General features: G+C 56.4%; 2 protein-coding genes across 3 annotated transcripts in view; one reads left to right on the top strand and one right to left on the bottom strand.

Annotated features, from left to right (window-relative positions):
* Positions 1 to 285: 285 nt before the first annotated feature.
* SLC25A11 (solute carrier family 25 member 11) lies at positions 286 to 9,715 on the top strand. 2 transcript variants are annotated; one of them, XM_037887313.2, is made up of 8 exons: positions 286 to 596; positions 3,203 to 3,355; positions 3,866 to 4,072; positions 4,258 to 4,348; positions 6,044 to 6,134; positions 6,758 to 6,857; positions 7,383 to 7,434; positions 9,123 to 9,715. In XM_037887313.2, the coding sequence occupies exons 1-8, from the start codon at positions 520 to 522 to the stop codon at positions 9,276 to 9,278; spliced, it is 927 nt and encodes a 308-aa protein (XP_037743241.1). In that variant the 5' UTR covers positions 286 to 519; the 3' UTR covers positions 9,279 to 9,715. The 2 variants fall into 2 exon arrangements, with proteins under 2 accessions (XP_037743241.1, XP_043393065.1); XM_043537130.1 differs by lacking the exon at positions 286 to 596 and adding an exon at positions 872 to 996.
* Positions 9,716 to 10,401: 686 nt separating this feature from the next.
* The window catches only part of CHRNE (cholinergic receptor nicotinic epsilon subunit), a 15,427-nt gene continuing 170 nt past the window's right edge, over positions 10,402 to 25,658 (bottom strand). Inside the window, exons 2-11 of the mRNA XM_043537074.1 lie at positions 25,536 to 25,629; positions 24,978 to 25,087; positions 21,018 to 21,173; positions 20,794 to 20,897; positions 20,306 to 20,506; positions 19,205 to 19,319; positions 18,755 to 18,869; positions 12,498 to 12,699; positions 12,261 to 12,391; positions 10,402 to 12,007 (exon numbers count right to left, since the gene is read on the bottom strand). Of these exons, the coding sequence (XP_043393009.1) occupies positions 11,852 to 12,007; positions 12,261 to 12,391; positions 12,498 to 12,699; positions 18,755 to 18,869; positions 19,205 to 19,319; positions 20,306 to 20,506; positions 20,794 to 20,897; positions 21,018 to 21,173; positions 24,978 to 25,087; positions 25,536 to 25,629 (1,384 nt within the window). The 3' untranslated portion in view covers positions 10,402 to 11,851. The remainder of the gene's footprint in view (positions 12,008 to 12,260; positions 12,392 to 12,497; positions 12,700 to 18,754; positions 18,870 to 19,204; positions 19,320 to 20,305; positions 20,507 to 20,793; positions 20,898 to 21,017; positions 21,174 to 24,977; positions 25,088 to 25,535; positions 25,630 to 25,658) is intronic.

Here is a 25,658-nt window from a genome sequence, read left to right as displayed (position 1 = left end):
CCGGGAAGGGTCACTAGGTGCCGAGTATCAATACTCGAGTACTGTTTGCCGTGGTGTGTGTGTGGGGGTGCGGGGAGTACTCCCGCCGGGGGTATTATGCGCAGGCGTCCCTGCCAGACCCCCCAGGTATTACTTCTGGGGATGGAGTATTTATCCTCCCCCCCCCACGTCCCGAGTATTACTTATTGCTGGCCGGGGAGTACTGCACTACTGACCCCGCCCCCTCCTCACGGGCCGCGCGCACCCCCAACGGCAACGGCAACGCCAACCGCCGTTCCCGCCAAAACCGGCGGCCCCGCCGCCACGCGCGCAGCCCCCTCCCGACGCGGGGAGGCCAGAGCGCCTGGCTGCGCGCGCAGCCGCCCCTCACGCCCGCCCCGGGAGCGTCGTTGGCTGCGCGCGCAGCCGGGTTTGGCCCCGCCCCGCCCCGGGGCGCTGTTGGCTGCGCGCGCAGCCGGGCTCGCTCGCTCCAGTCCCGGCGCCGGAGTCACCTTGGTCCCGGCCCGGCCGGACCCGGCGATGGCGGCGGCGGCGGCGCCCGAGCGGCCCCAAACCTCCCCCAAGGCCGTGAAGTTCCTGTTCGGGGGCCTGGCCGGGTGAGAGACCGCGCGCGCCCCTCCCCCTCCGCGTGACCCCTCCCCCCCCGCGCCCCCCTCCCGCGCGCGCGCCCCCGCCCCCTCCTCGTGACCCCTCCCCCCCGCGCGCCCGTGACCGCGCCCGCGCGCGCGCCCCCTCCCCCTCCTCGTGACCCCTGCCCCTCCCGCGCGCGCCCCTCTGCCCCTCCCGCGCGCGCCCCTCTGCCCCTCCTCGTGACCCCTGCCCCGCGACCCCTCCCCCGCGCGCTCCCCTGCTGGGGCTTGGGGTGCTCCTAGAGCCCTGCATGGGCATGTCCCGTTCCGGACTCAGCCTCCTTCGCTCCCCCTCAGTTCCTGCCTCTTCTCAGGCGCCCCATACCTGGAGACACGGGACCTTTGGGAGGGGAGCGAAGTCTAGCGGGTTAGAGTGGGGGGAGCCGGGACTCCTGGGTTCTCCCCCCGGCTCTGGGAGGGGAGTGGGGGCTGGTGGGTGAGAGCAGGGGGGGCTGGGAGCCAGGACTCCTGGGTTCTCCCCCTGGCTCTGGGAGGGGAGTGGGGGCTGGTGGGTGAGAGTAGGGGGGGCTGGGAGCCAGGACTCCTGGGTTCTCCCCCCGGCTCTGGGAGGGGAGCGGGGGCTGGTGGGTGAGAGTAGGGGGCGCTGGGAGCTAGGACTCCTGGGTTCTCCCCCTGGCTCGGGGAGGGGAGTGGGGGCTGGTGGTGAGAGCAGGGGGGGCTGGGAGCGGGGGCTGGTGGGTGAGAGTAGGGGGGGCTGGGAGCCAGGACTCCTGGGTCAAAGGAGTACTTGTGGCACCTTAGAGACTAACCAATTTATTTAGTCTCTAAGGTGCCACAAGGCCTCCTTTTCTTTTTGCAAATACAGACTACCACTGACTCCTGGGTCGTGTTACACAGGTGAAGCACGCAGAGGTGCAGTTATTTGCCCAAGGTCACAGAGGGTCAGTAGTTGCTGGGAACAGCCCTCACATCTCCTGACTCCTGGTCAGGCCACCGGACTGTGCTGCTTCCCGTGTTCGCTAAAGCTGCCGGCAGCCCTTAGACACGAGGCCTGTGAGAAGAGGAGGGTATAACCCGCCAGCACTGAGCCCTCCCCTAGGTGCCAAAACGAGGATTTGTAACATTAGGTTTTAGGTTTCAGAATAGCAGCCACTTTAGTCTGTATTCGCAAAAAGAAAAGGAGGACTTGTGGCACCTTAGAGACTAACAAGTATATCTGAGCATGAGCTTTCGTGAGCTACAGCTCACTTCATCGAATGCTTACGAAAGCTTATGCTCAGATATACTTGTTAGTCTCTAAGGTGCCACAAGTCCTCCTTTTCTTTTTGTTAGGTTTTAGCTGGCACCATAGTGAACGCTGTTCCTTGGCAGGGATGTGACTGGTTGCCCCGTGAAGTGGGGGTGCCCTGTGTTTGGTCATCACCTGCTGTGCTCAGGACCTGGCAAACTGGCGCAGCATGGGATTATGTGTGGAGCAAAGCATGGCTTTGCCGTGGCCAAAAATGTTAATCCACTTGTTGCAGCCTGAGGGTTTCCTTGAGCTTTAGCCTGACTAGGAGGTTTGTTAGGGACAGCGCCTGAGGGTTAGCTGCTGTTTCTCTTACTCTTAATCCTCACCAGAACATGCCTAGCAAATGTGCTATTAGCCTCTGGCCGCCTAGGGCCCTTCCACCTCTAGGAGCAGCTTCCAGGCACGACTGGCTGGCTCCAGAGGATACAGGGTCTCTTCCCTCTCGGGAATGGGGACCAGCTAGCTCAGGGGAATCAGAGAACAGGCTAAGTCTTTCATCTTCAATAGGGCACTGGTTCGAAAGTGGAGGGCAGCCTAGAGTTTCCTAACCCACACATCTGAGGCTTCCCCTTCCTGCTGTCACCCGTAGGTCTGTGCCACCCCTGTGGATTGTCCAAAGCAAGCAAGGCGAGTGTTTTCATTGATGGTAGTAACTCCTGGGCCCGCTCCCTAAATCTCTTCTCTAAACTGGGGGTTGTGGCGTTGATAAATAAGCACTCTCTCCTCCCCCTCTTACGTGTGGGTCAGAGTCCGAAGCGGAGTGTGTGTCCGAAAGTTATTTGGTTGTCTGAATTTTGGACCTGATGATTTGAACTCTGTGGCAGGCTGGACAGCTGTGGCAGTCCCTTCCTGGCAAGCTGGCTATTCCTGCTTACAGATAAACTGCCCTGAATGCATCCGATGAAGTGAGCTGTAGCTCACGAAAGCTTATGCTCAAATAAATTTGCTAGTCTCTAAGGTGCCACAAGTTCTCTTGTTCTTTTTGCGAATACAGACTAACACGGCTGCTACTCTGAAAACTGCCCTGTGTTTGTCGTGTGTAGAGCTGGCACTTGGGACTCCTGGGTTCGATTGGCAGCTTTGTGAGGAGTGGCTAGTGGAGGGGTCTGACTGTCAGGGCTCCTGGGTCCCCTGTGAGAAATGGAGGAGAATATTACCCCAAAGCTTAGGCTGTCAGCTCTAAAGTGGGGTCCTGATCCATGAGGTATGCTCCTAGGCGCTATCCCAATACAGGCGATCACTTTAGATGCTCCTTAACTGCACCGTGTAGGCCGGTTGTCTCCATTTTGTCTCTTGTAAAATGCTCCCTGTGGCTCCACAGCATGGGGGCCACTGTGTTCGTGCAGCCCCTGGACCTGGTGAAGAACCGCATGCAGCTGAGCGGGGAAGGAGCCAAGACCAAAGAGTACAAAACCAGCTTTCATGCAGTCAGGAGCATCCTCAGGAAGGAAGGAGTCCGCGGCATCTACACTGGGTATGAGGGGGCGGGGATGGGTGATTGAGGGCACCTTCCTGACAGCTCCTTTGTTCTGGCACAGGGATTGACGAACGGGACATGAGGCCTTTCCCCTCTAGGCTACACATGGCACCACAGCCCCAGCTGTGTTGTGACCAGGATCATTGCCCCCCGGCGGGCGCTGAGTGGCCCTGTGGGAAATGTTTGAGCCCGGCGTGGGTATAGTGTTAACTTTTGTCGGTTCTGCTCCTTTCCCCAGTGCGGAGCTGAGCCACGCTCGGTGCATGCAGGGGTAAAGTCAAGTGCTCGTGAGGGCCATGGTGCAGCCGGGAAGCCATCGCTGTCCATGCCGCCGGGAGACGCATGTCTTGTGTCGTGGCCAGCCTTTCTCTGGCCCTCCTGTGTGCCAGGCCTCAGGCTCTGTGAGGAAACGCACCCAATTCTCATGGTTGCCGCAGAGCTGGACCCGCGCCTAGAGCCCAGGAGTCCAGCAACCACACGGGCCCATAACCCTCCCACCCTTGGCAGGCTGTCGGCAGGGCTCCTGAGACAGGCGACCTACACCACCACCCGCCTGGGCATCTACACCATCCTCTTTGAGAGGCTCACCAAGGCGGACGGCACGCCGCCCAACTTCTTCATGAAGGCGGGGATCGGGATGACGGCCGGTGCCACCGGGGCCTTTGTGGGCACGCCGGCTGAAGTGGCGCTCATCAGGATGACGGCGGATGGCAGGTGAGCGGGTTTGAACTGCGTGTGATGCGGTAATGCCGCTGCTTCCTCGCCTGGCGGCGGTGCCGCTAGCCCCCATGAGAAACTCAGTGGCCCCAGCCTGCGGCTGTAACCCACTAGGCCACGCTCTGAGGGGGTCTGTGCGTCTGAACTGCCCCCTTGCTCCCTTCCTCTGTTCCTGTTCCCAGGCTGCCCCCTGACCAGAGGAGAGGCTACACCAATGTCTTCAACGCACTGCTGAGGATAACCCGCGAAGAGGGCGTTCTGACACTCTGGCGGGTACGGCACTCGTTAGAGGGCTAGGCCCGGCGGCGGATGCACCCAGGAGAATTTACTTGGGCGGAGGGGGGGAGACTGGGTTTGTGGGATACAAACCCTCCGGGGTACACCTGGAACTGGGGTACCACTGAGCCCACCTGACCCACCAGCCTGGGCTCCCCCTCACCCTGTGCCAAGCTGCAGACACACTTTCACCAGCACACATACAGGTAGGGACACACCCAGCTGCAGAAACACACACACAGACGCTGAGATCAGCTCTGCCTGGGAAGGCTTCAGCTAAGAAACTGCCCAGATACTCAAGTGCATCCCCCCATCCGGAGGGTAAAGCCAAAATTATACTGTCTTGCGCTGCACAGGGAACTGTACAGCGTAAGCTCATGAAATTCGTCCCCTCCCTCAGGAAAGGAATACACACAGCTTTTTGCCTCCAGTTGTGACTTCCACACACTGGTTTTGGACAAAACAAAAATAAGTTTATTAACTACAGAAGACAGATTTTAAGTGATTATAAGGGAGGTTTAGGTTGGATATTAGGAAAAACTTTTTCACCAAGAGGGTGGTGAAACACTGGAATGTGTTACCTAGGGAGGTGGTAGAATCTCCTTCCTTAGAAGTTTTTAAGGTCAGGCTTGACAAAGCCCTGGCTGGGATGATTTAATTGGGGATTGGTCCTGCTTTGAGCAGGGGGTTGGACTAGATGACCTCCTGAGGTCCCTTCCAACCCTGATATTCTATGATTCTATGATAGCAAACAGATCAAAGCAGATTAGATTGTTTTTGTTTATTTACTAGGTAATCTTAATATGCTAAAGAAATTGGATATGTCTAGCAAATGTTATTTTAGGCAGATTGCAGAGATTCTGGAAGGCAAGCTGCACTTGCTTGCAGCTGAAAACTCCAGGTATTCCTTTCACAGGCTAGAAATTCCTCTAGTCTGGGTTCAGCCCTTCTCCCCCAGTCCAGTCCTTGTTTCTCAGGTGTTCCCAAGCATCTCCTCTGGGTGGGGAGTCAGTGAAGAGGAACCAGGATGATGTCACTCGCCTGCCTTAAATAGCTTTTGCATATGGCGAGAACACTTTGTTTCCAAACTTGGTTCCCACGCCTTTCAGTGGAAAAATACTGGCATTCCAAGATGGGGTCCAGTACCAGGTGACTTGGTCACATGCCCCTGTAGGGCCATAGCAGCCATGAGTCAGAGGCTGGTTGTAATGTCCTCAGGAAGCCTCCCCAGGGGGAGATTAGCATCTTCTAAGACCTTTTGTTCTCCCTAATGGGCCATTGACTTGTTCGCATTCTGTCTCGTGGGCCGCCCCCAGGTGTAAACACATGTGTAATAGGTGCATAAACAATATTCTTAACTTCAGTATTCTCAGCTACCAAAATGATACATGCATACAGCTAGGATAATCCTATTCAGTGAATCAGAACCGTTTCAATGACCTCTTACAGGACCTATCTTACATAAAATACATTGTAGTTACGCCATAATCATATCATCATATTACTCTGAAGAATATGGGGCGTGATGCCACACAGCCTACGGGCAAACACATTCAGGGGGCTGAAGGGGTGTTAGTCTGTGGCAGGCATCTGCTTCTCACGCAAGGCAAGCGCTTAGATTCCCCATCCTCGTGTCTGCGTGGTGTTTCCCGTGTTCCCCCGTTAACTGCCCCTCCCCTCTTTGCATTGCAGGGCTGTGTCCCCACCATGGCCAGAGCGGTGGTTGTGAACGCTGCCCAGTTAGCCTCCTACTCTCAGTCCAAGCAGTTCTTGCTGGGCTCCGGTAAGTCCCGCTCACGTGTCTGACATAAAATGCATGGCTGCGAGATAGCACCCCGCCAAGTTGCTCGAGCCAACCAACATGCCGGTATTATGCTTGGTGCATCTCCCCTGCTAACCAGTCCAGGCTGCCCCCCAGGAGGTAGTTAAGTGTTATCCACACTGGACTGAAGCACAGAGAGGGGCAGGCCTGTTTCCCAATATCTCATCGGAAGAGCTGGGGAGAGAATCCAGGAGTCCTGGCTCCCAGCCCCACCTGCTCTAACCCCCGAGACCTCACTCCCCTGCCAGAGCCAGGGAGAGAACCCAGGAATCCTGGCTCCCAGCTCCCCCTGCTCTAACCCCCGGGACCTCACTCCCCTGCCAGAGCCAGGGAGAGAACCCAGGAATCCTGGCTCCCAGCTCCCCCTGCTCTAACCCCCGAGACCTCACTCCCCTGCCAGAGCCAGGGAGAGAACCCAGGAATCCTGGCTCCCAGCTCCCCCTGCTCTAACCCCCGGGACCTCACTCCCCTCCCAGAGCTGGGTATAGAACCCAGGAGTCCTGGCTCCTAGCCTCCCTGGCTCGAGAACGGCTTAGTTCTGACCTCCAGGGGGTCCTAAAACCCCTCCTCTCTCTCCTCTCCAGGTTACTTCCGAGACAATATCTTCTGCCATTTCTGTGCAAGTATGATCAGCGGGCTGGTGACCACGGCTGCTTCAATGCCGGTGGATATCGCCAAGACCAGGCGAGTGGGAGGAGCGCTGGGTTTGCCCTCGGCAGAGGCCGGGATGGTTGAGTGGGGCACAGAGATGGGTCAGGAACAGGGAGCGGAGGGTTTTGTTGCTGGAGGGGAATCCATCCCTGCTCCCTCATTCCTCCCTTGTGGGTATTTTGAGAGCTGAGTTGGTGAGTTCTCAGCCCTAACGGGACAGCAGTGCCCATCACCACAGGAGGGAATCACCCCGTCAGCAGCGAACAGGCCACGGGATTTGAACTCTTCCCTACCTTCCAGGGGCAGGGATGCATACATAGGGAGCATGACCCATAGTGCCCCTGTTCTGGGGGCGGGTCTCATAAAGACTTGACCTTGCTTTGGTTGCAGGGATCACAGGGCAAGCTAGTCTGGACTGCAGGCTTCCCTTGTCCCAGATCCACCCTTGATCCCTAGATACGTGGAAACTGATCTTGATGTATAAATAAGTGGCAGGCCCCCGCTGAGCGCCTGCTGCTGGCTTAAAGCTTCCTCCCCCCCTTTCCTCCGGGCACACAGGATTCAGAACATGCGGATGATAGACGGGAAGCCGGAGTACAAGAATGGGCTGGTAAGTGATAGCTGGAGCCAGGGCACGTGCTGGGATCGGCCGTTTTGTGCCCTTGGTCGCGCTTGGGGTGTTGTGTTCCTTGGATGAATGTTCCTGCCCCTGTGACCAGATGGTGGGTTCACGCTGCCGCTCCATAGGGCATGTTTCTATTGATAGAGCAGCTGTGCTTCCCTCCTGGCCGTGGGGAAATGGAGGCGCCTATGGCAAGCGTAGAAGGTCAAGCTCTGGTAAGGAGCCAGGTGCAGCCGTGGGGGGAGAACGCCCCAGCTGTCCAGTGAGATGAAGCACTCGGCTGTACCATGGGGTCCAGACATGCAGGCGCTCCTTTGTCCTGTACCTCAAAGCCGTGTGGAGACGGGAGCTGTCAGTTTGGGGGGCGGAGAATCGCTGTACGGGAGCTCCCGGTGCGACGCTGTGACCAAAAGGGCTGATGCGATCCCGGACTGCGTAAGCGGCATTCTCGAGTAGGGGCAGAGAGATGATTTTACTGCTGGATTGGGCATCGCTGGTGCCCTCAGTTTCAGCCGGAGGGTGATTAATCGGAGAGGGGTCAGAGAAGAGCCACGAGAAGGATTAAAAACCCTGCCTTCGAGTGAGAGACTCTAGGAGCTCAATTAGCTTAACGAAGAGAAGGCAAAGGGGGTCTTTAAGTACTGACTTGGGGAACAAATAGTCAGTAATGGGCTCTTCAGTCTAGCAGTCTAACCCGGTCCGAGGGCTGGAAGCTGGAGAAATTCAGCCTGGAAACAAGGTGGAAATGTTTGGTGGTGAGAGTGGGCCCAGGCTCGTGGAGTGCTTGGGTGCACCGTGTGGCCCATCGCCTCAGCCCAGATACAGGGGGCTCTGGATATTACTGGAGGGGTTCTGAGCAGCGTGGCTAGGAAAGTTACCTCGACAGGCAGGTGATTTCCCGCCGCGAACTCCCGCTCTGTGGTGGTTAGTTCAGGAATTCTTACCGCTGCCCAATCTCGGAGTCTCCCCATGGACAGGGAGCCACTCCATTCTGCACCCCCTCCGGTCACCTGGCTGCCTGGGAGAACAGGACCCAGGGCCTTTAACCTCCGGGGTGTGGAGAAATATTCCCATCAGGCTTTTAACTCGGAGCCACTCACCCATCACGCCTTTGCTCCGAGCCCTTGCAATGCTGGTGGACCCTGCACGTGAATCCGTGATGCTGGGGCAGGGGGAGAAAGCTCTTCTCCAAATGCCCGTGTCTAGGGAAAGCAAAGGGGACTCAGGAGGACAGTCAAGTGAAGACATATGATGGTCACCTCCTCTGTGTCACGTTCAGCATGGCGTCCTCGTTAAATATACGCCGGCTGCGTTGTGCCGACGGCGCAATCCCGGTGTGTCTCTTCACCGGTCCTGAATCCATCTGGCCACTGGGGGGCAGTGGCCGGTCAGATATGAGACTTGGGAGAAAAGCTGGGGGACTGACAGTGCTCCGCTGATATTCATTAATATCCCGGCTCCGGGAGCTCAGACAGTGTTGTACGGCGAAGGAAACTGAGGCAGGGAGAGAGATTGAGAAGTGGCTTGCTGGAAGCTACAGAGTCAGTGACAGAACCAGGAATAGAACCCAGGAGTCCTGCTTCCCCACCGCTTGCTTGAGCGACTAGCCAGTGCAGGGGCGTGGCGGCCCCGGAGTATCATCCGCGGCGTGCTGACCTCTGCTTTCTGAATTCCAGGATGTGCTGCTGAAAGTCATCCGCTACGAGGGGTTCTTCAGCCTCTGGAAGGGCTTCACCCCCTACTACGCCCGCCTGGGCCCCCACACGGTCCTGACCTTCATCTTCCTCGAGCAGATGAATATATTCTACAAGAAGTTCTTCCTCAGTGCCTAAGAGGAGGCCCTGCCCTGCCGCTGCTGGGCGCCCCCTCCCCAGAGTGCAACCCCTCCGCCGGGCCAGCGTCTGCCTGCTGCTGGGGAACCAGACCCGGCTCTCACTGGGGTCTGAAGCAAGGATCCGGCTGGAGCCCCTCCCCTTCCTCTGTGTTTGGTGTCAGTCACGTCACAGTTCTTCCCTGTTTCCCAAATCACGTGAAAGGATCGGCGGGGAGGATGGCACAGCTTCTGTATGGACTGGGGTGGGGTGCTCCAGACGACTCTGGATTATTTATTTGGGGGGTTCGAGACTGGGCCAGTACTTTGGAACGCAAACCCTCGGGTGGCAATGGCCGACCCGCATGCGAGGTGTAGGTCTGTGCGTTGGGCCGAGCTTTTTATCTTGTCTCTCCCCCTTCTATTTGCTTTGAACTCAGTAAACAGATCATGGTCCTACTGGCACCTTTGCTTTGGGGTTCCTGCAGGGGGCAGGGAGGAAGGACACCTCGGCAACGCTCTGCAGCAGCGTGTCACGGATCTACGGGTTCTGAGCTACGCCCCAGCTTTTAAACAGGTCCTGGGAGGAACCCCTTCCGTATGTCAGACTCCCAAGGCCTACGGGTCAGCTGTGCCTCGGGGCTCCAGCCTGCTTCACCTGGCGAGCTCTGCCCCGTGAGAGCCTTGTCTGCTCTGCAGGGACCCGGGTGCCCAGCCGGAGTCTGCAGTGACGCCCGGCCGAGCAGGGTTTATTAGCGCCCTGGAGGCCTGACGTTAGCGTAGAGAAGCGCAGCGTCAGACACAGTGCGCCTTGGCCACGCCATCTTGGTTCTCTCTGTCCCGGGTGAGCGCCTGTCCCTCTCCCAAGGCCGGCTCTGCCCTAGCCTCCCATCGGAGCCCCCTGCTGAGTTCACATCTTCCGCCTGATGGCGGGATTTCTTCCTGGGAGGTGTCAGTTCGGTTCTCGCCAGCTCCTCCATGGATGTGGGTTGGGTCCACGCAGCCCCAAGGAGTTAGGAGAGAGAGACACCTCATGTCTCCAGCAGCGTGTTAGCCCCTTTGCACCCACTGCCCAGCAATCCCTAGTCAGGTCGGTCACTGCCCTGCATATCAATCAGAAAAGCAAGCCTGAAAGTGCCCGCTGGGTTACAAGGCATGACTTTATTGGCTGGAGTGGACAAAAGGGAAGGGAAATTGCTGGCCCACGCGGGCCAGGACCGAGCGACCTCAGACAGCCATAGCGCCGGCGGGGACCGGGCTACCAGAGCACGCTCTGTATTTACCTCTGCCAGCTTCTGCTTTGCTTTAACGAAACGTGCAGGGCTCAGGTCCCCACCGCCTCGCCCTGCGCTGGTAGAACCGATTGCAGGTAGGCTGTACCCCATGGGGGCTTTTGCCCCTTGGGCAGCGTGCTATGGGGCTGGCTGACGGCCACCTTGCTGGAGAAGCGAGCCCCTGTCAAGCAGCGCAGGAAGACAGGGAATAAATGAACCGAGTGTGACTACCTCAGGGGTTCGTTCTCAGTGGGCAGCCCATCCGGCCCCTGCTCCTGTGTGGAGACGCTGAAGCGGTTGTCAGGGATAGGCCAGCCCGCAGTCGTGGGAAGAAGCCGCTGGGCAGGGTGCGGAGCCAGTTCCCCGACAGCCGCAGCAGCTCCTCCAGGGCGTTGTCCCGCAGCCTGGTCAGCCACTCGCAGGCCCGCTCCGGCAGGGTCTGCAGCCGCCCCCAGGAATCAGCTCTGTGAACCGTTGTGAGCCAGGGCCAGGCGGGTGAGGGCAGCGTGGGAGGGGATCAGCTCCTGGAGCGAGGGACAGCGACCCCAGGCTCAGAGAGGTGCTGGAAGGAGGTGGTGGGGACGGACACCAGGTGGTTGGCACCAAGCCGTAGACTGCTGGTTAACCCCTGGCCCGGAGCAGCTAACTTCGAGCTGGTGTGTGGTCATATTCATCTCCCGCACCCAGGGCACCAGCCACAATCAGCAAGGCTGGGAAGGTGAGGTGGGACCAGGTGTGGGGCAGCCTGGTCTGGAGTTGGGAGCCACTGGGCCCATCTACACTAGTCCAGCGGGTGCTGTGACAAGGTCCAGACCCCACATGTTTTGACTAGAGCTACTTCCAAAGAGCTGTAAGTCCCCAGAATCTCCTCGCTGGTCTGGAGGGGAGAGTCATGGGGGCTGAGATGCAGCTGCCTCGGGGGTGGGGGGTGGGGGCTGTTCACGTGGATCCCTCACGTGATGCGGCTGTGTCTGGGGTGGGGTTTATACAGGGATCCCTCGCCCGGTGCCGAGATATGTCCATGTCTGGGGTGGGGCGTCCCTCCCCAATACCAGCAGCATTGCTGAGCCCAGCCCTGTAGCGGGGCCTGCAGCTGCTTGGGACTAGGGGATTGTGGGTAAAAGTCTAGTGACTTCCCCAGGCTGTGGCTGGCCCTGGGACAAGGCTCCTAGACTGCGGGGTCAGGGCTGGCCCTGGTGCCGTGCAGCAGGGAGTGGGGTGAGGGGGGCTCCCATCCAGAGATCACACTTGTCCGCATGGCTACCTCACTGTGTGTTGATACCCCTGTCAGCCAGGGGGAACGGCCCCTGCGGGGTCCCAGCTATGGGTCCGGCTGCAGGGGGAAGGGGTCGTCGGGCACCTGGTTGAAATGTCCCATGAGGAAAATGCTGAGGGTGCCGATGGTGAAGAGCAGGATGGCGGCACAGAAGCAGAGCTTGTCAATCACCTTCCCGATCAGCACCCAGTTCTCCATCGCCTGCGCGGCAGAGAGAGGGGCGTCAGGACGCCTGGGTCCCCTGCGGTTAGAGCACGGGGGGGCGGGGGCGGGAGCCAGGACTCCTGGGTTCTCTCCCCAGCTCTGGGAGAGGAGTGGGGGGCAGGTGGATTAGGTTAAGAGTCAGAATAGGAGATAGGACCCAGGGATTTTCCCCTGTAGGGGGCGCTGGCCCCAATCCCCCCCCCAGGGTGCTGGGGCAGGCTGGGGTGGGGCAGCTCCATGTGGGACTCACGGCATTGCTGGCGTTCTGCTCCCTTGTGGTCTCTGTGATGAAGGTGCAGGCCTCCACGCACGCCCGGATCTCGGGGGCCGCGTTGGCCAGGTTCTTGTACAAGGTGCTGGTGACGCCCACATCCACCCCATCTGCAGAGAGAGGGGGCAGGGCAGAGTCAGGGACCCAGGAGTCCCAGCTCCTGAACTAACACTGCGTTTCCCTGGCAGTGGGGTGTGGGGGAGGAGGGTCTCTCACCACAGGCGGGGGGCCTGGTGAGGCCATGCCGCTGGCCCTGCCGCTCAAAGAGGATCTCGCTGCGCGGCTTCTTGAGGATGTACTCCTCGGCTTTGAGCATGATGGCGAAGGAGCTGCGCCGGCGGGCAGGGGGCGCGGCCCAGGGGTCCCCCATGGGTTCCAGGGCCGAGCCCAGGTACCGTGGCAGCACCTCTAGGAACACCTGGGGGGCATATCATAGAGTCATAGAACTGGAAGGGGCCCCGAGAGGTCTCTCGTCCCGTCCCCTGCACTCGTGACCGGACTAAGGATTATCTAGCCCATCCCTGACGGGTTTGTCCAATCTGCTCTTATGAATCCCCCATGATGGAGATCCCACAACCACCCTGGGCAATTTATTCCAGGGCTTCACCACCCCGACAGGTAGGAAGTTTTTCTAATGTCCAACCTAAACCGTCCTCGCTGCAATTTAAGCCCACTGCTTCTTGTCCTAGCCGCAGAGGTTAAGAAGAACAATTCTTCTCCCTCCTTGTAACAACCTTTTATGCGCTTTGAAAACTGTTCTCATGTCCCCTCTCAGTCGTCTCTTCTCCAGACTAAACAAACCCAAGTTTTTCAATCTTCCCTCATCGGTCATGTTTTCTAGACCTTTCATCGTTTGTGTTGCTCTTCTCTGGACTCTCTCCAATTTGTCCCCATCTTTCCTGAAACGTGGCCCCCAGAACTGGACACACTGCTCCAGGTGAGGTCTCATCAGCCCGGAGCAGAGCAGAGGAATTACTTCTTGGGTGTTGCTTACAACGCTCCTGCTAATACAGCCCAGAACGATGTTGGCTTGTTTTGCAACAGCATCACCCTGTTGACTCATATTTAGTTGTGGTCCATTATGACCCCCAGATCCCTTTCCCCAGTACTCCTTTGTAGGCCGTCCTTTCCCATTGCGTGTGTGTGTAACTGATGGTTCCTTCCTAGGGGGAGTACTTTGCATTTGTCCTGATTAAATTTCATTCTGTTTACTTCAGACCATTTCTCCGGTTTGTCCAGATCATTTTGAATTTTAATCCTGTCCTCCAAAGCACTCGCAGCCCCTCCCAGCTTGGTGTCGTCCGCAAACTTTATAAGTGTCCTCTCTGTGCCGTTATTGAACAGAACCGATCCCTGTGGGACCCCTCTCATTGTGCCCTTCCAGCCTGACTGTGAACCACGGATAACTACTCTCTGGGAACGGTTTTCCAACCAGTTTTGCACCCTCCATCTAGGTTATTTATGAGAAGGTCAAGCGAGACAGTATCAAAAACCTTACTAAAGTCAAGATAGACCACATCTGCCGCTTCCCCACTATTCACAAGGCTTGTTACCCTGTCAAAGAAAGCTATCAGGTTGGTTTGACACTATTTGTTCATAACAAATCCATGCTGTCTATTATCACCTTATTATCAGCTTCTAGGTTATTATCTGTCCCATTCAATTACATTGTGTAACAGCAGACAGCTAAAAGGAGACAAGTTTTTAAAGTGCTTATATACCAATGCTAGAAGTCTAAATAATAAAATGGGTGAACTAGAGCGCCTAGTATTAAATGAGGATATTGAAATAACAGGCATCACAGAAACTTGGTGGAATGAGGATAGTCAATGGGATACAGTAATACCAGGGTACAAAACATATCAGAAGGACAGAACAGGTCATACTGGTGGGGGAGTGGCATTATATGTGAAAGAAAGCATAGAGTCAAATGAATTAAAAATCATAAATGAATCAAACTGTACCGTAGAATCTGTATGGATAGTAATTCCGTGCTCGAATAAGAATATAGCGGAAGGGATATATTACCGACCACCTGACCAGGATGGTGATAGTGACTGTGAAATGCTCAGGGAAATTAGAGAGGCTATTAAAATAAAAAAACTCAATAATGATGGGGGATTTCAGCTATCCCCATATTGACTGGGTACATATCACCTCAGGACGGGCTGCAGAGATAAAGTTTCTTGACACCTTAAATGGCTGCTTCTTGGAGGAGCTAGTCCTGGAACCCACCAGAGGAGAGACAATTCTTGATTTAGTCCTAAGTGGAGCACAGGATCTGGTCCAAGAGGTGAATCTAGCTAGACCGCTTGGTAATAGTGACCATAATATAATTAAATTTAATATCCCTGTGGCAGGAAAAACACCACAGCGGCCCAACACTGTAGCATTTAATTTCAGAAAGGGGAAATACACAAAAATGAGGAAGTTAGTTAAACAGAAATGAAAGGGTACAGTGCCCAAAGTGAAATCTCTGCAAGCTGCTTGGAAACCTTTTAAAGACCCCATAATAGAGGCTCAACTTAAATGTATACTCCAGATTAAAAAACATAGTAAGAGAACCAAAAAAGAGCCACCGTGGCTAAACAACAAAGTAAAAGAAGCAGTGAGAGGCAAAAAGGCATCCTTTAAAAAGTGTAAGTTAAATCCTAGTGAGGAAAGGAGCATAAACACTGGAAAATGAAGTGTAAAAATACCATTAGGAAGGCCACAAAAGAATATGAGGAACAGTTAGCCAAAGACTCAAAAAGTAATATCAAAATTTTTTTTTGTAAGTACATCAGAAGCAGGAAATCTGCTAAACAACCAGTTGGGCCACTGGACGATCGAGGTGCTAAAGGAGCACTCAAGGACAATTGTGGAGAAATAAATGAATTCTTTACATTGGTCTTCAGGGCTGAGGATGTGAGGAAGATTCCCAAACCCGAGCCATTCTTTTTAGGTGACAAATCTGAGGAACTGTCCCAGATTGAGGTATCATTAGAAGAGGTTTTGGTACAAACGGATAAATTAAACAGCACTAAGTCACCAGGACCAGATGGGATTCACCCAAGAGTTTGGAAGACCTCAAATGTGAAATTGCAGAACTACTAACTGTCGTCTGTAACCTGTCATTTAAATCAGCTTCTGGACCAAATGACTGGAGGGGAGCTAATGTGATGCCAATTTTTAAAAAGGGCTCCAGAGGCGATCCCGGCAATTACAGGCCGGTAAGCCTGACTTCAGTACCGGGCAAACTGCTTGAAACTATAATAAAGAACAATATTGTCAGACATATAGATTAACATAATTTGTTGAGGAAGAGTCAACATGGTTTTTGTAAAGGGAAATCCTGCCTCACCAATCTACTAGAATTCTTGAGGGGTGTCAACAAGCACACGGACAAAGGAGATCCAGTGGATATAGTGTACTTAGATTTTCAGAAAGCCTTTGATAAGTTCCCTCACCAAAGGCTCTTACGCAAAGTCAGCTGCCACAGGATAAGAGGGAAGGTCCCCTCCTCGATCAGTAACTGGGTAAAAGACAGGAAACACAGGGGAGGTATAAATGGTCAGTTTTCAGAGTGGAGAGAGGTGAATAGTGGTGTCCCCCAGGGGTCTGTTCTGGGCCGAGTCCTATTCAACATATTCATAGATGATCTGGAAAAAGGGGTAAACAGTGAGGTGGCGAAATTTGCAGACGATACAAAACTACTCAGGATAGTTAAGTCCCAGGCAGACTGCAAAGAGCTACAAAAAGATCTCTCCAAACTGGGTGACTGGGCAACAAAATGGCAGATGAAATTTAATGTTGATAAATGCAAAGTGATGCTCATTGGAAAACATAATCCCAACTATACATATACAATGATGGGGTCTAAATTAGCTGTGACCACTCAAGAGAGATCTTGGGGTCGTTGTGATAGTTCTCTGAAAACATCCACTCAACGTGCAGCGGCCGTCAAAAAAGCGAACAGAATGCTGGGAATAATTAAGAAAGGGTTAGGTAATAGGACAGAAAATATGTTGCCCCTCTATAAATCCATGGTACGCCCACCTCTTGAATACTGCATGCAGATGTGGTCGCTCCATCACCAAAAAGATCTGTTGGAATTGGAAAAGGTTCAGAAAAGGGCAACAAAAGTTATTAGGGGGATGGAACGTCTTCTGTATGAGGAAAGATTAATAAAACTGGGACTTTTCAGCTTGGAAAAGAGACGGCTAAGGGGAGATATGATTGAGGTCTATAAAATCATGACTGGTGTGGCGAAAGTAGATAAGGAAGTGTTGCTTACTACTTCTCATAACACAAGAACTGGGGGCACCAAATGAAATTAATAGGCAGCAGGTTTAAAACAAACGAAAGGAAGTATTTCTTCACACAATGCACAGTCAACCTGTGGAACTCCTTGCCAGAGGATGTGATGAAGGTTAAGACCATAACAGGGTTCAAAAAAGAACTAGATAAGTTCCTGGAGGACAGGTCCATCAATGGCTATTAGCCGGGATGGTGTCCCTAGCCCCTGTTTGCCAGAAGCTGGGAATGGGTGACAGGGGACGGATCACTGGATGATTCATTCCCTCTGGGGCCCCTGGCACTGGCCACTGTTGGAAGACAGGACACTGGGCTAGATGGACCCTTGGTCTGACCCAGTAGGGCCATTCTTATGTTAGGTGTTTGCAAATTGATTGGTTAATTATTTGCTCAATTATCTTTCCGGGTACAGAAGTTAAGTTGACTGGTCTGTAATTCCCCAGGTTGTCCTTATTTCCCTTTTTATAGATGGGTACTATATTTGCCCTTTTCCAGTCTTCTGGAATGTCTCCCATCTTCCATGACTTTTCAAAGATAATCGCTAATGGCTCAGATATCTCCTCAGTCAGCTCCTTGAGTATTCTAGGACGCATTTCATCAGGCCCTCGTGATCTGAAGACATCTAACTTGTCTACGTAATTTTTGACTTGTTCTTTCCCTATTTTAGACTCTGATCCTACCTCATTTTCACCGGCATTCACTACGTGAGACGTCCAATCGCCACCAAGCTTCTTGGTGAAAACTGAAACAAGTCATTCAGCACCTCTGCCATTTCCACCTTTTCTGTTATTGTCTTTTCCCCCTCATTGAGTAACGGGCCTACCCTGTCCTTGGTCTCTTCCTCTTGCTGCTCATGTATTTGCAGAGAGTTTTCTTGTTTCCTTCTATGTCCCTAGCTCGTTTGATCTCGTTTTGTGCCTTGGCCTTTCTAATTTTGTCCCTACATACTTGTATGTATTGTTTGTATTCATCCTTTGTAATTTGACCGAGTTTCCACTTTTTGTAGGACTCTTTTTTGAGTTTCAGATCATTGAAGATCTCCTGGGTAAGCCAGGCTGGTCTCTTGCCATACTTCCCGTCTTTCCTACGCCGTGGGATAGTTTGCTCTTGTGCCCTTAGTAATGTCTCCCTGAAAAACTGCCAACTGTCTTCAATTGTTTTTCCCCGTAGACTCGCTTCCCATGGGATCTGACCTACCAACTCCCTGAGTTTGCTAAAGTCTGCCTTCTTGAAATCCATTGTCTTTATTGTGCTGTTCTCCCTCCTACCATTCCCTAGAATCGTGAACTCTCATTTCATGATCACTTCCACCCAGGCTGCCTTCCACTTTCAAATTCTCAACCAGTTCCTCCCCATTTGTCAAAATCAAATCTAGGACAGCCTTCCCCTGGTAGCTTTCTCCCCCTTCTGAAATAAAAAATGGTCTCCAACACATTCCAAGAACTTGTTGGATAATCTGTGCCCTGCTGGGTCTGGGGAGTTGAAGTCCCCCATCACCACCAAGTCCTGGGCTTTGGAGGATTTTGTTTGTTGTTTAAAAAAAGCCTGATTCACCTCTTCTTCCGGGTTAGGTGGTCTGTAGTAGACCCCGACCGTGACATCACCCGTGGTTTTTACCTCTTTTATCCTTATCCAGAGACTTTCAACAAGTCTGTCTCCTATTTCTGTCTCAACCTCAGTCCAAGTCTATCCATTTTTAATATATAAGACAAAACCTCCTCCCTTTTCCCCCTGCCCGTCCTTCCTGAGCAAGCTGTACCCTCCTCTACCAACATTTCGGTTATGCGTACTATCCCACCGAGTCTCCGTGATGCCAGCTATCTCACAGTTGTGTTTATTTACTAGCATTTCGAGTTCTTCCCGCTTATTCCCCATACTTCTCGCGTTAGTATACAGACATCTAAAATACTGGACCTCAGGGTCCAGGCTCAGCCCTTGGACCCTTTCTTCCCTGCCCTGAGCCCCCACTTCCCCAGCCAGGGTCGGTCCACTCCCCAACTGCTATTCCCCCTTTGGTTGGTTTTTGGTTCTCCAATTCCCCTCCAAGGCTGGTGCCCCCCATACCCCCTGACACTGATCCCCAGGTCTCCAGAGCACTCCCTCCACCCCCAGCCCCCTGGCACTTCCCTCCCCAGATCCCCCTCATCTCCCCACTGTCCTCTGCCCCCGACCCTCACATGTTTGAGTCGCTCAGACATGCAGTGGGTGTTCGGCGTTCGCAGGGAAACATTCAGCACAATGACACAGTTCATCACGATCAGCGTCGCCACTCCCATGACGAACATCAGGTACCTGCCGGGGAGAGATCTCAGGAGTCCTGGCTCCCAGCCCGCTGCCAACCCACCAGCCCCCACTCCCTTCCCAGAGCTGGGGAGAGAACCCAGGAGTCCTGGTTCCCAGCCCCCCTGCTCTCACCCACCAGCCCCCACTCCCTTCCCAGAGCTGGGGAGAGAACCCAGGAGTCCTGGTTCCCAGCCCCCACTCCCTTCCCAGAGCTGGGGAGAGAACCCAGGAGTCCTGGCTCCCAGCCCCGCCTGCTCTAACCAGACCCCACTGACCTCCCAGAGCCGGGGAGAGAACCCAGGAGTCCTGGTTCCCAGGGAAATGGGATGGGGGGTGTCACTCACTTGCCAATGAGGGGGACGCTGAGCGAGGTCTCTGGGACTTTTTGGGCGATGAGGAAGAGGAAGACAGTCTGAGCCAGCAGCACTGAGATGGAGAGGGTGCACTTCTGGCCGCCGGCTGCCAGGGGCAGAGAACAGGGGTGACATGGGGCCGTTTGGCTTTCCTCCGACATCCTGCTGTGCCCTCTCCTGCCCAGGGCCTGGGGCTTCCTAGCCTGGGGCCCCCCAGAGGGGGACAGCCAGGAGAGATTGGGGTTCATGCCCTATCCTTTGCTCCTAGTGCCAGCAAACCTGTCCCCCACGTGGGTGTGGTAGGGAGCATCTCTCCTTGCTCTGGGGCCGGGCAGGGTTTCCCCGTGGCCAGCTGGGCATCCCTGTGACCGGGCGTGGTTTCCCGTGGCCGGCTAGGCATCTTCTAGGCTGGGCTGGGTGCCTCCGTGGCCGGTAAGGCGTGCCCAGGCGTGGTTTCCCGTGATTGGCAGGGTATCCTCATGGCTGGGCGGGGTTTCCTGTGGCCGACAGGGCGTCCCCGTGGCTGACAGGGCATTCCCGTGGCCAGCAGGGCATCCCCGTGGCTGGGTGGGGTTTTTGGTGGGGCTCCCCGTGGCCAGCAGCGGTTTCCGTAGCCGGCAGGGCGTCCCCGTGGCCGGCAGGGCGGCGTTCCCCCGTGGCTGGCAGGGCATCCCCGTGGCTGGGTGGGGTTTCTGGTGGGGGTCCCCATGGCCAGCAGGGGTTTCCGTAGCCAGCAGGGCGTCCCCGTGGCCGGCAGGGCGGCGTTCCCCCGTGGCCGGCAGGGCATCCCCGTGGCTGGGTGGGGTTTCTGGTGGGGGTCCCCGTGGCCAGCAGGGGTTTCCGTAGCCGGCAGGGCGTCCCCGTGGCCGGCAGGGCGGCGTTCCCCCGTGGCCGGCAGGGCATCCCCGTGGCTGGGTGGGGTTTCTGGTGGGGGTCCCCATGGCCAGCAGAGGTTTCCGTAGCCGGCAGGGCGTCCCCGTGGCCGGCAGGGCGGCATTCCCCCGTGGCCGGCAGGGCGGCGTTCCCCCGTGGCCGGCAGGGCGGCATTCCCCCGTGGCCGGCAGGGCGGCATTCCCCCGTGGCCGGGCTCACCTTGGGCGGGCAGGAAGTAGACCAGGACGACGAGGGAGGAGATGAGCACGCAGGGGACGATGATGTTGATGATGTAGAAGAGGGGCTTGCGCTGGATGATGAGCGAGAAGCGGATCTCCTGGAAGCCGAGCGCCTCCCGGCCCAGCTCCGGGTGCAGTACCTTCCAGGCCGGCCGGTGCCGGATGACCCACTCCCCATTCTCTGCAGGGCGACAGGCGCGGGAGGCAGGCGGTTCTCTGGGGGGCACCCCCTGCCCTTTTGGGGAGACCCCCACTGGGGGGGACCCGGCAGACATTTGCCTCTGGGGGACCTGTGGCAGACACCACCCGCCCCTTGGGGGAGACCCACTGGGGGACCCTGGCAGACACCACCTCCCCCCTGGAGTGGACCTGCTAGGGGGCTGTGGCAGACATCCCCTGCCCCCTGGGGGATCTGGTCTGGGGGGGGGGAAGCCTGGCAGACATCCCCTGTCCCAGGCCCCCCCATACCTGTGAAGGCGGCAGGGTCTATATCGATCTCGTCAAAGGGGCGGGCTGTCTTCTCATTGATTGAGAGCTGCAGTTCAACCTCGTTAGCGCTGTACGTCTGGGACCTGGGGGCGCATGGGGGAGTCAGCAGGGAGCACCCTCTCCTTAGGGTCAGCCCTGGCACTGGGCGAGGGGTCCCTGGATAACCAGGCGCCCCGCCCCAGAGGTGGCCGCATCTCACTCACTGGAAGACGAGGGAGCAGTTCTGCCAGTCGAAGGGGAAGTAGGTGACTTCAATGACACAGGTGCTGCGGTAGATGGCGGGGGGCAGCCAGTACATGGCCCCCCCGGGGTACACCAGCACGTTCGCGTAGTAGGCGATCTCAAACTGCCCGTCAATGCTGTGGGGGAGAAGTGAAAGGGGGCATCAGCAAGGGCCCCCCCAATCCCTGCAGCCCAGACACTCCCTACGCAGCCCGGAAAACAACATCTCTGTGCCCCAAAAACAAAACCACCAGCATCCCTGGGTGCCCACAAGACACCCTCGTATATTGACACACCAAAGCCTGTGCACCCCAAAAGATCGGCACCCCCCCAACCTGCCCTGTGGCCTGAAGCCTGTGAGAGTGAAGGAGCAGCTCTGGGTCCCGGTGGCCGCCTTCATCTCAGTGGAGAATCCAGCTGGGGGAGACCTTGACTTTTGGGGGGGGGCATCCCCGGAAAGACTTTTCTATGATCCGGCCGGCTTTTGGGATACCCGGACAGGGGTGGACTGGGATGCATGACCCACTAAAGCAGGGACAGACCAGAAAGGGGTGGGAACTCCAGGGAGGGGGACAACCAGCCGAAATAATCCATCTAGTCCAGCCCCCTACGCCAAGGCAGGACAAAGTATTCTCTTCTAGACCATCCCCGACAGGTGTTCGTCCAACCTGTTCTTAAAAACCTCAGTGACGGAGATGCCGCAACCTCCCTAGGTCGTTTGTTGCCGCCTTTAACCACCCTGAGCGGGACTTTTTCCTAATGTCCAACCTAGACGGCCCTGCTGCAGTTTAAGCCCCTTGCTTCTTCTCCTGTCCTCAGTGGATGAGGAGAACAATTTATCACCCTCCCTGCTTGGTACCGTCCGCAAACTTTGTAAGTGTGCTCTCTATGCCGTTATGGAAATCACTGAATAGAACCGGACTCAGGCCAGGTTCCAGCGGGGACCCCGCTTGTTGGGTTCTTCCAGCTTGACTGTGGGCCGCTGATAAGTACTCTCTGGGAACAATTTTCCAGCCACTTGTGCGCCCTCCGCCACGTGTCCTGAGAGAGCGCCACCGACAGCTCAGACCTCTTCCGCCCGTTTCTCGAGTGCTCCAGGACATGTTCCGTCAGACGCTGCCAACCTGGAGGCATCTACCTTGTCTACGGAGTTCTTTCCTTATTTTAGCCTCAGATCCTACCCCGTTTACACGGACGTTGGCGGTGTTAGTCGTCTGGTCACCACTAAGTTTTTGGTGAAAACTGAAAGAAAAAAAGGGCATTTAACACATCGGCCACTGCTGCGGTTTTTTGTTATTGTCTTTCCCTCCTCAATGAGTAATGGGCGTACCCTGTCCTTGGTCTTCATAGAATCATAGAGTATCAGGGTTGGAAGGGACCTCAAGAGGTCACCTAGTCCAACCCCCTGCTCAAAGCAGGACCAACCCCAACTAAATCATCCCAGCCAGGGCTTTGTCAAGCCTGACCTTAAAAACCTCTAAGGAAGGAGATTCCACCACCTCCCTAGGTAACGCATTCCAGTGCTTCACCACCCTCCTCGTGAAATAGTGTTTCCTAATATCCCACCTAGACCTCCCACACTGCAATGTGAGACCATTGCTCCTTGTTCTGTCATCTGCCACCAGTGAGACCAGCCGAGCTCCATCCTCTTTGGGCCCCCCTCAGGTAGTTGAAGGCTGCTTTCAAATCCCCCCTCACGCTTCTCTTCTGCAGACTAAACAATCCCAGTTCCCTCAGCCTCTCCTCATAAGTCATGTGTGCCCCCGAATCCTTTTTGTTGCCCTCCGCTGGAGACTCTCCCATTTGTCCACATCCCTTCTGTAGTGGGGGGCCCAAAACTGGACACAGTACTCCAGATGAGGCCTCACCAGTGCCGAATAGAGGGGAACGATCACATCCCTCCATCTGCTGGCAACGCTCCTACTAATCCAGCCCAACATGCCGTTGGCCTTCTTGGCAACAAGGGCACACTGCTGACTCAGATCCAGCTTCTCGTCCACTGTCACCCCTAGGTCCTTTTCTGCCGAACTGCTGCCGAGCCATTCGGTCCCTAGTCTGTAGCGGTGCATGGGATTCTCCCATCCTGAGGGCAGGAAGTCCTCTTGCTTGTAACGTAATTGTAAAATGTGTTCTGGTTACCCCTTTTCGCCCAGCTAGTTGAATCTTGTTTTGTGCCTTGGCCTTTCTAATTTTGTCCCTATCTGTTTATGGTTTTGTTTTTTTTTTAAATATTCATCCTTCGTAATTTGACTGAGTTTCTGCTTTTTGCACCACTCTTTTTCGAGTTACGCCCCACGCTCTGGGCCAAGACAGGGCCGGTGTCGTGTACGATGAAGCAGCCCACTGCAGAGCCCAGCTGATGTAGGGGAGGGAATCCAAACGAATTTGACGATGCCGCCCGTGAGATGCCATGAATTCCACGGGTGTGGCTGCAGGGAAGTGGGGTTGAAGACATCTGTGTTGCTTCAATCCTCAGCCCTGGGACAGCTACGGAACAGGGGGTATCTCCCACAACACAGCAGCAAAGAGAGACGGGAACATGTCCATGGCGCACGAGCCATTTGCAGAGACGATTCTGCTTGATTTTCAGTGTGGCCATGGGAATCGTACCAGCAGTGGAGACAAAGGAAGTGGGCGGAAAGCGAGAGGGCCGAGGAAGCAGCTGTCCGAGATATTCGACAAGCTGTGACCGAAAAAATGACAAACCCTTTTCGCCTGGCACCAGCCGTGGGAATCTGGCCACGTCGGCCGTGGGGTCACCAGGAAGCTGGTGCGGGATTGGTGAGACCGGCACCCTAACCAGCCGCTGCAAAGGGCGGAGGCCGACCTCTCTGCGCCCAGAAAGTGGCCTCGTCTCAACTCCTTGGGGAATTGCAGCGAGAGGGTCGAACAAAAGCAGCAGCCGGCACAAGCAATCGGTATCCAAGCGGCCGGTGGCGCCAGGCCAGAGCTGTGGAGATCCAGGACTCTGGATCCTGGCCCCTCTCCAGCTCGGAGGGATCTCGAAGCCAGACCCAAACGAGCCACCCGCCATCTGGGCCGGAGGAAAATCTGCCGGCGGTGAAGCGCCTGGCACCCAATCCGCCAACGGGAGCCGGTGGTGACCTGGTGCTTCTCTGCAGCTCTTGTCCTCTGGGGAGCTGCGCCCTGGTCTCCTCGCCCCAGCGGGCAGCGCGAGGCCCCTGCCCCAGGCTGGCCCCGTCCCTGGGCAAGGCCCCAGCCACGGAGCTGAGTGTTAATGGGGGAGTGGGGGAAGCCGGGCGCTGGAGCCAGGGAGCCGGACGCAGGCTCGGCGAGCTGAGCCACCGACCCGTTAGCAAGTGTGGCTAGACACTTGCTCGTCTCAGTGAGGGTCGCAATTAACCGCTGCTTCTCCGAGTTATGCCCTGTCCGGGGTTCGAGGAGGGGTTAGGCCTGGACGCCCGAGAGCGTTTACACGTGACGTAGCCAGAGCCCCCCGCTCCAGATTCTCCTGGGGCCTTCGGGCCTGGCTGACAGGGAGCGGGAGCTGGGGCTGGGACCGTGACCAACTGCCGGAGGAAGAAGTGCGGACGTTTCCCGTCCCTCTTGCGAGTGGGAAGAAAACCCGTGGGGCGCAGAGCAAGCAGGTCGCGGCCCCAGTTACTGGGAGGGAAGCGGTAGGAAAAAGCCCCGAGGATGCTGGGAGATGGGTGACGTAGGTCTGCCCCCCAAACCCACCCTGCGGGGCCCACGCAACCCAAGAACTATCACCCCAGCCCTGCCCCATGTCCCCCTGAGATCTGCCCCATGCAACTGCTGCAAACTCCAGCACCCGTCAAAATCCTGCCAGCCCAGAAACCCACCCCACCCCGAATCTCCCAGGGTCCCTGCGCCTGTAAGTCATCCGGCTTCCCCCCACAGCCTCCCTCCCCCACACACCCTGGGGCGTCGGCCCCTAGCCCCCCCCGCCACAGTCTCACTTGTTCTCCAGGACGATGTCCGGCAGCCAGACCATGTCGGAGGGGACCCGCAGGGAGCGGATCCCTTTGAACTCACTGTTGCTATAATTCAGCCGATAGTCCACCCATTCCTGGGGGCAGAGACACAGGGGGTGAGCCTGGGGGACCCCCTGCACCCCTAGCCACAGGGCTGTGTGCGAGGAGCCCAGGGCTTGGCTGGCAGGGGCTGCGATCGGGAGTGAGGGGCACCGGCAGGGCTGGGGGGGCGGGGCTGGCAGGGGCTGTGGGTCGGGAGTGAGGGGCACCGGAAGAGCTGGGGGGGCCAGGGGATAGCAGCTGCCCCACGGCCCTGCAGGACAAGGTCACTCGCCGGAACCAGGGGATTAGTGCAGCGGGAGCAGCTGGGAACCAGGACTCCTGGGTTCTTTCCTCAGGCTCAGGCCGGCAGTGTGATGTGGGGGAGGGGGGCAGGTGAGCTCCTACTCTGGGGTCACTTGAGGGCCTTTGTCAACAAGGAGCCTGGGGGGGCCTGAGTGGGGCAGGAGACCCCGTGTCTGTGGGGTGCGGGGGGGTACTCACAATCTTTATCCAGACATTGGTGGTCAGAGTCTCCTCCTTTTCATTCTGCAACAGGAGGAGGCCGGCGTTGGGCGGGAGCGAGGGCGTGTGGGGGCTGCCGGGGCGGGAGCGAGGGGCGCCGGC

Source organism: Chelonia mydas, chromosome 28 (assembly GCF_015237465.2).
Source record: "Chelonia mydas isolate rCheMyd1 chromosome 28, rCheMyd1.pri.v2, whole genome shotgun sequence".
Lineage (NCBI taxonomy): Eukaryota > Metazoa > Chordata > Testudines > Cheloniidae > Chelonia > Chelonia mydas.
This window is presented reverse-complemented; position numbering and strand designations above follow the sequence as displayed.

Excerpts from the sequence above, each read along its gene's own strand:
- SLC25A11 (XM_043537130.1), top strand. The coding sequence starts at position 881 with ATGGGCATGTCCCGTTCCGGACTCAGCCTCCTTCGCTCCCCCTCAGTT. Across the intron at positions 4,073-4,257 it reads AGGATGACGGCGGATGGCAG|GCTGCCCCCTGACCAGAGGA; the intron begins GTGAGCGGGTTT and ends TCCTGTTCCCAG. Across the intron at positions 6,858-7,382 it reads GTGGATATCGCCAAGACCAG|GATTCAGAACATGCGGATGA; the intron begins GCGAGTGGGAGG and ends CCGGGCACACAG.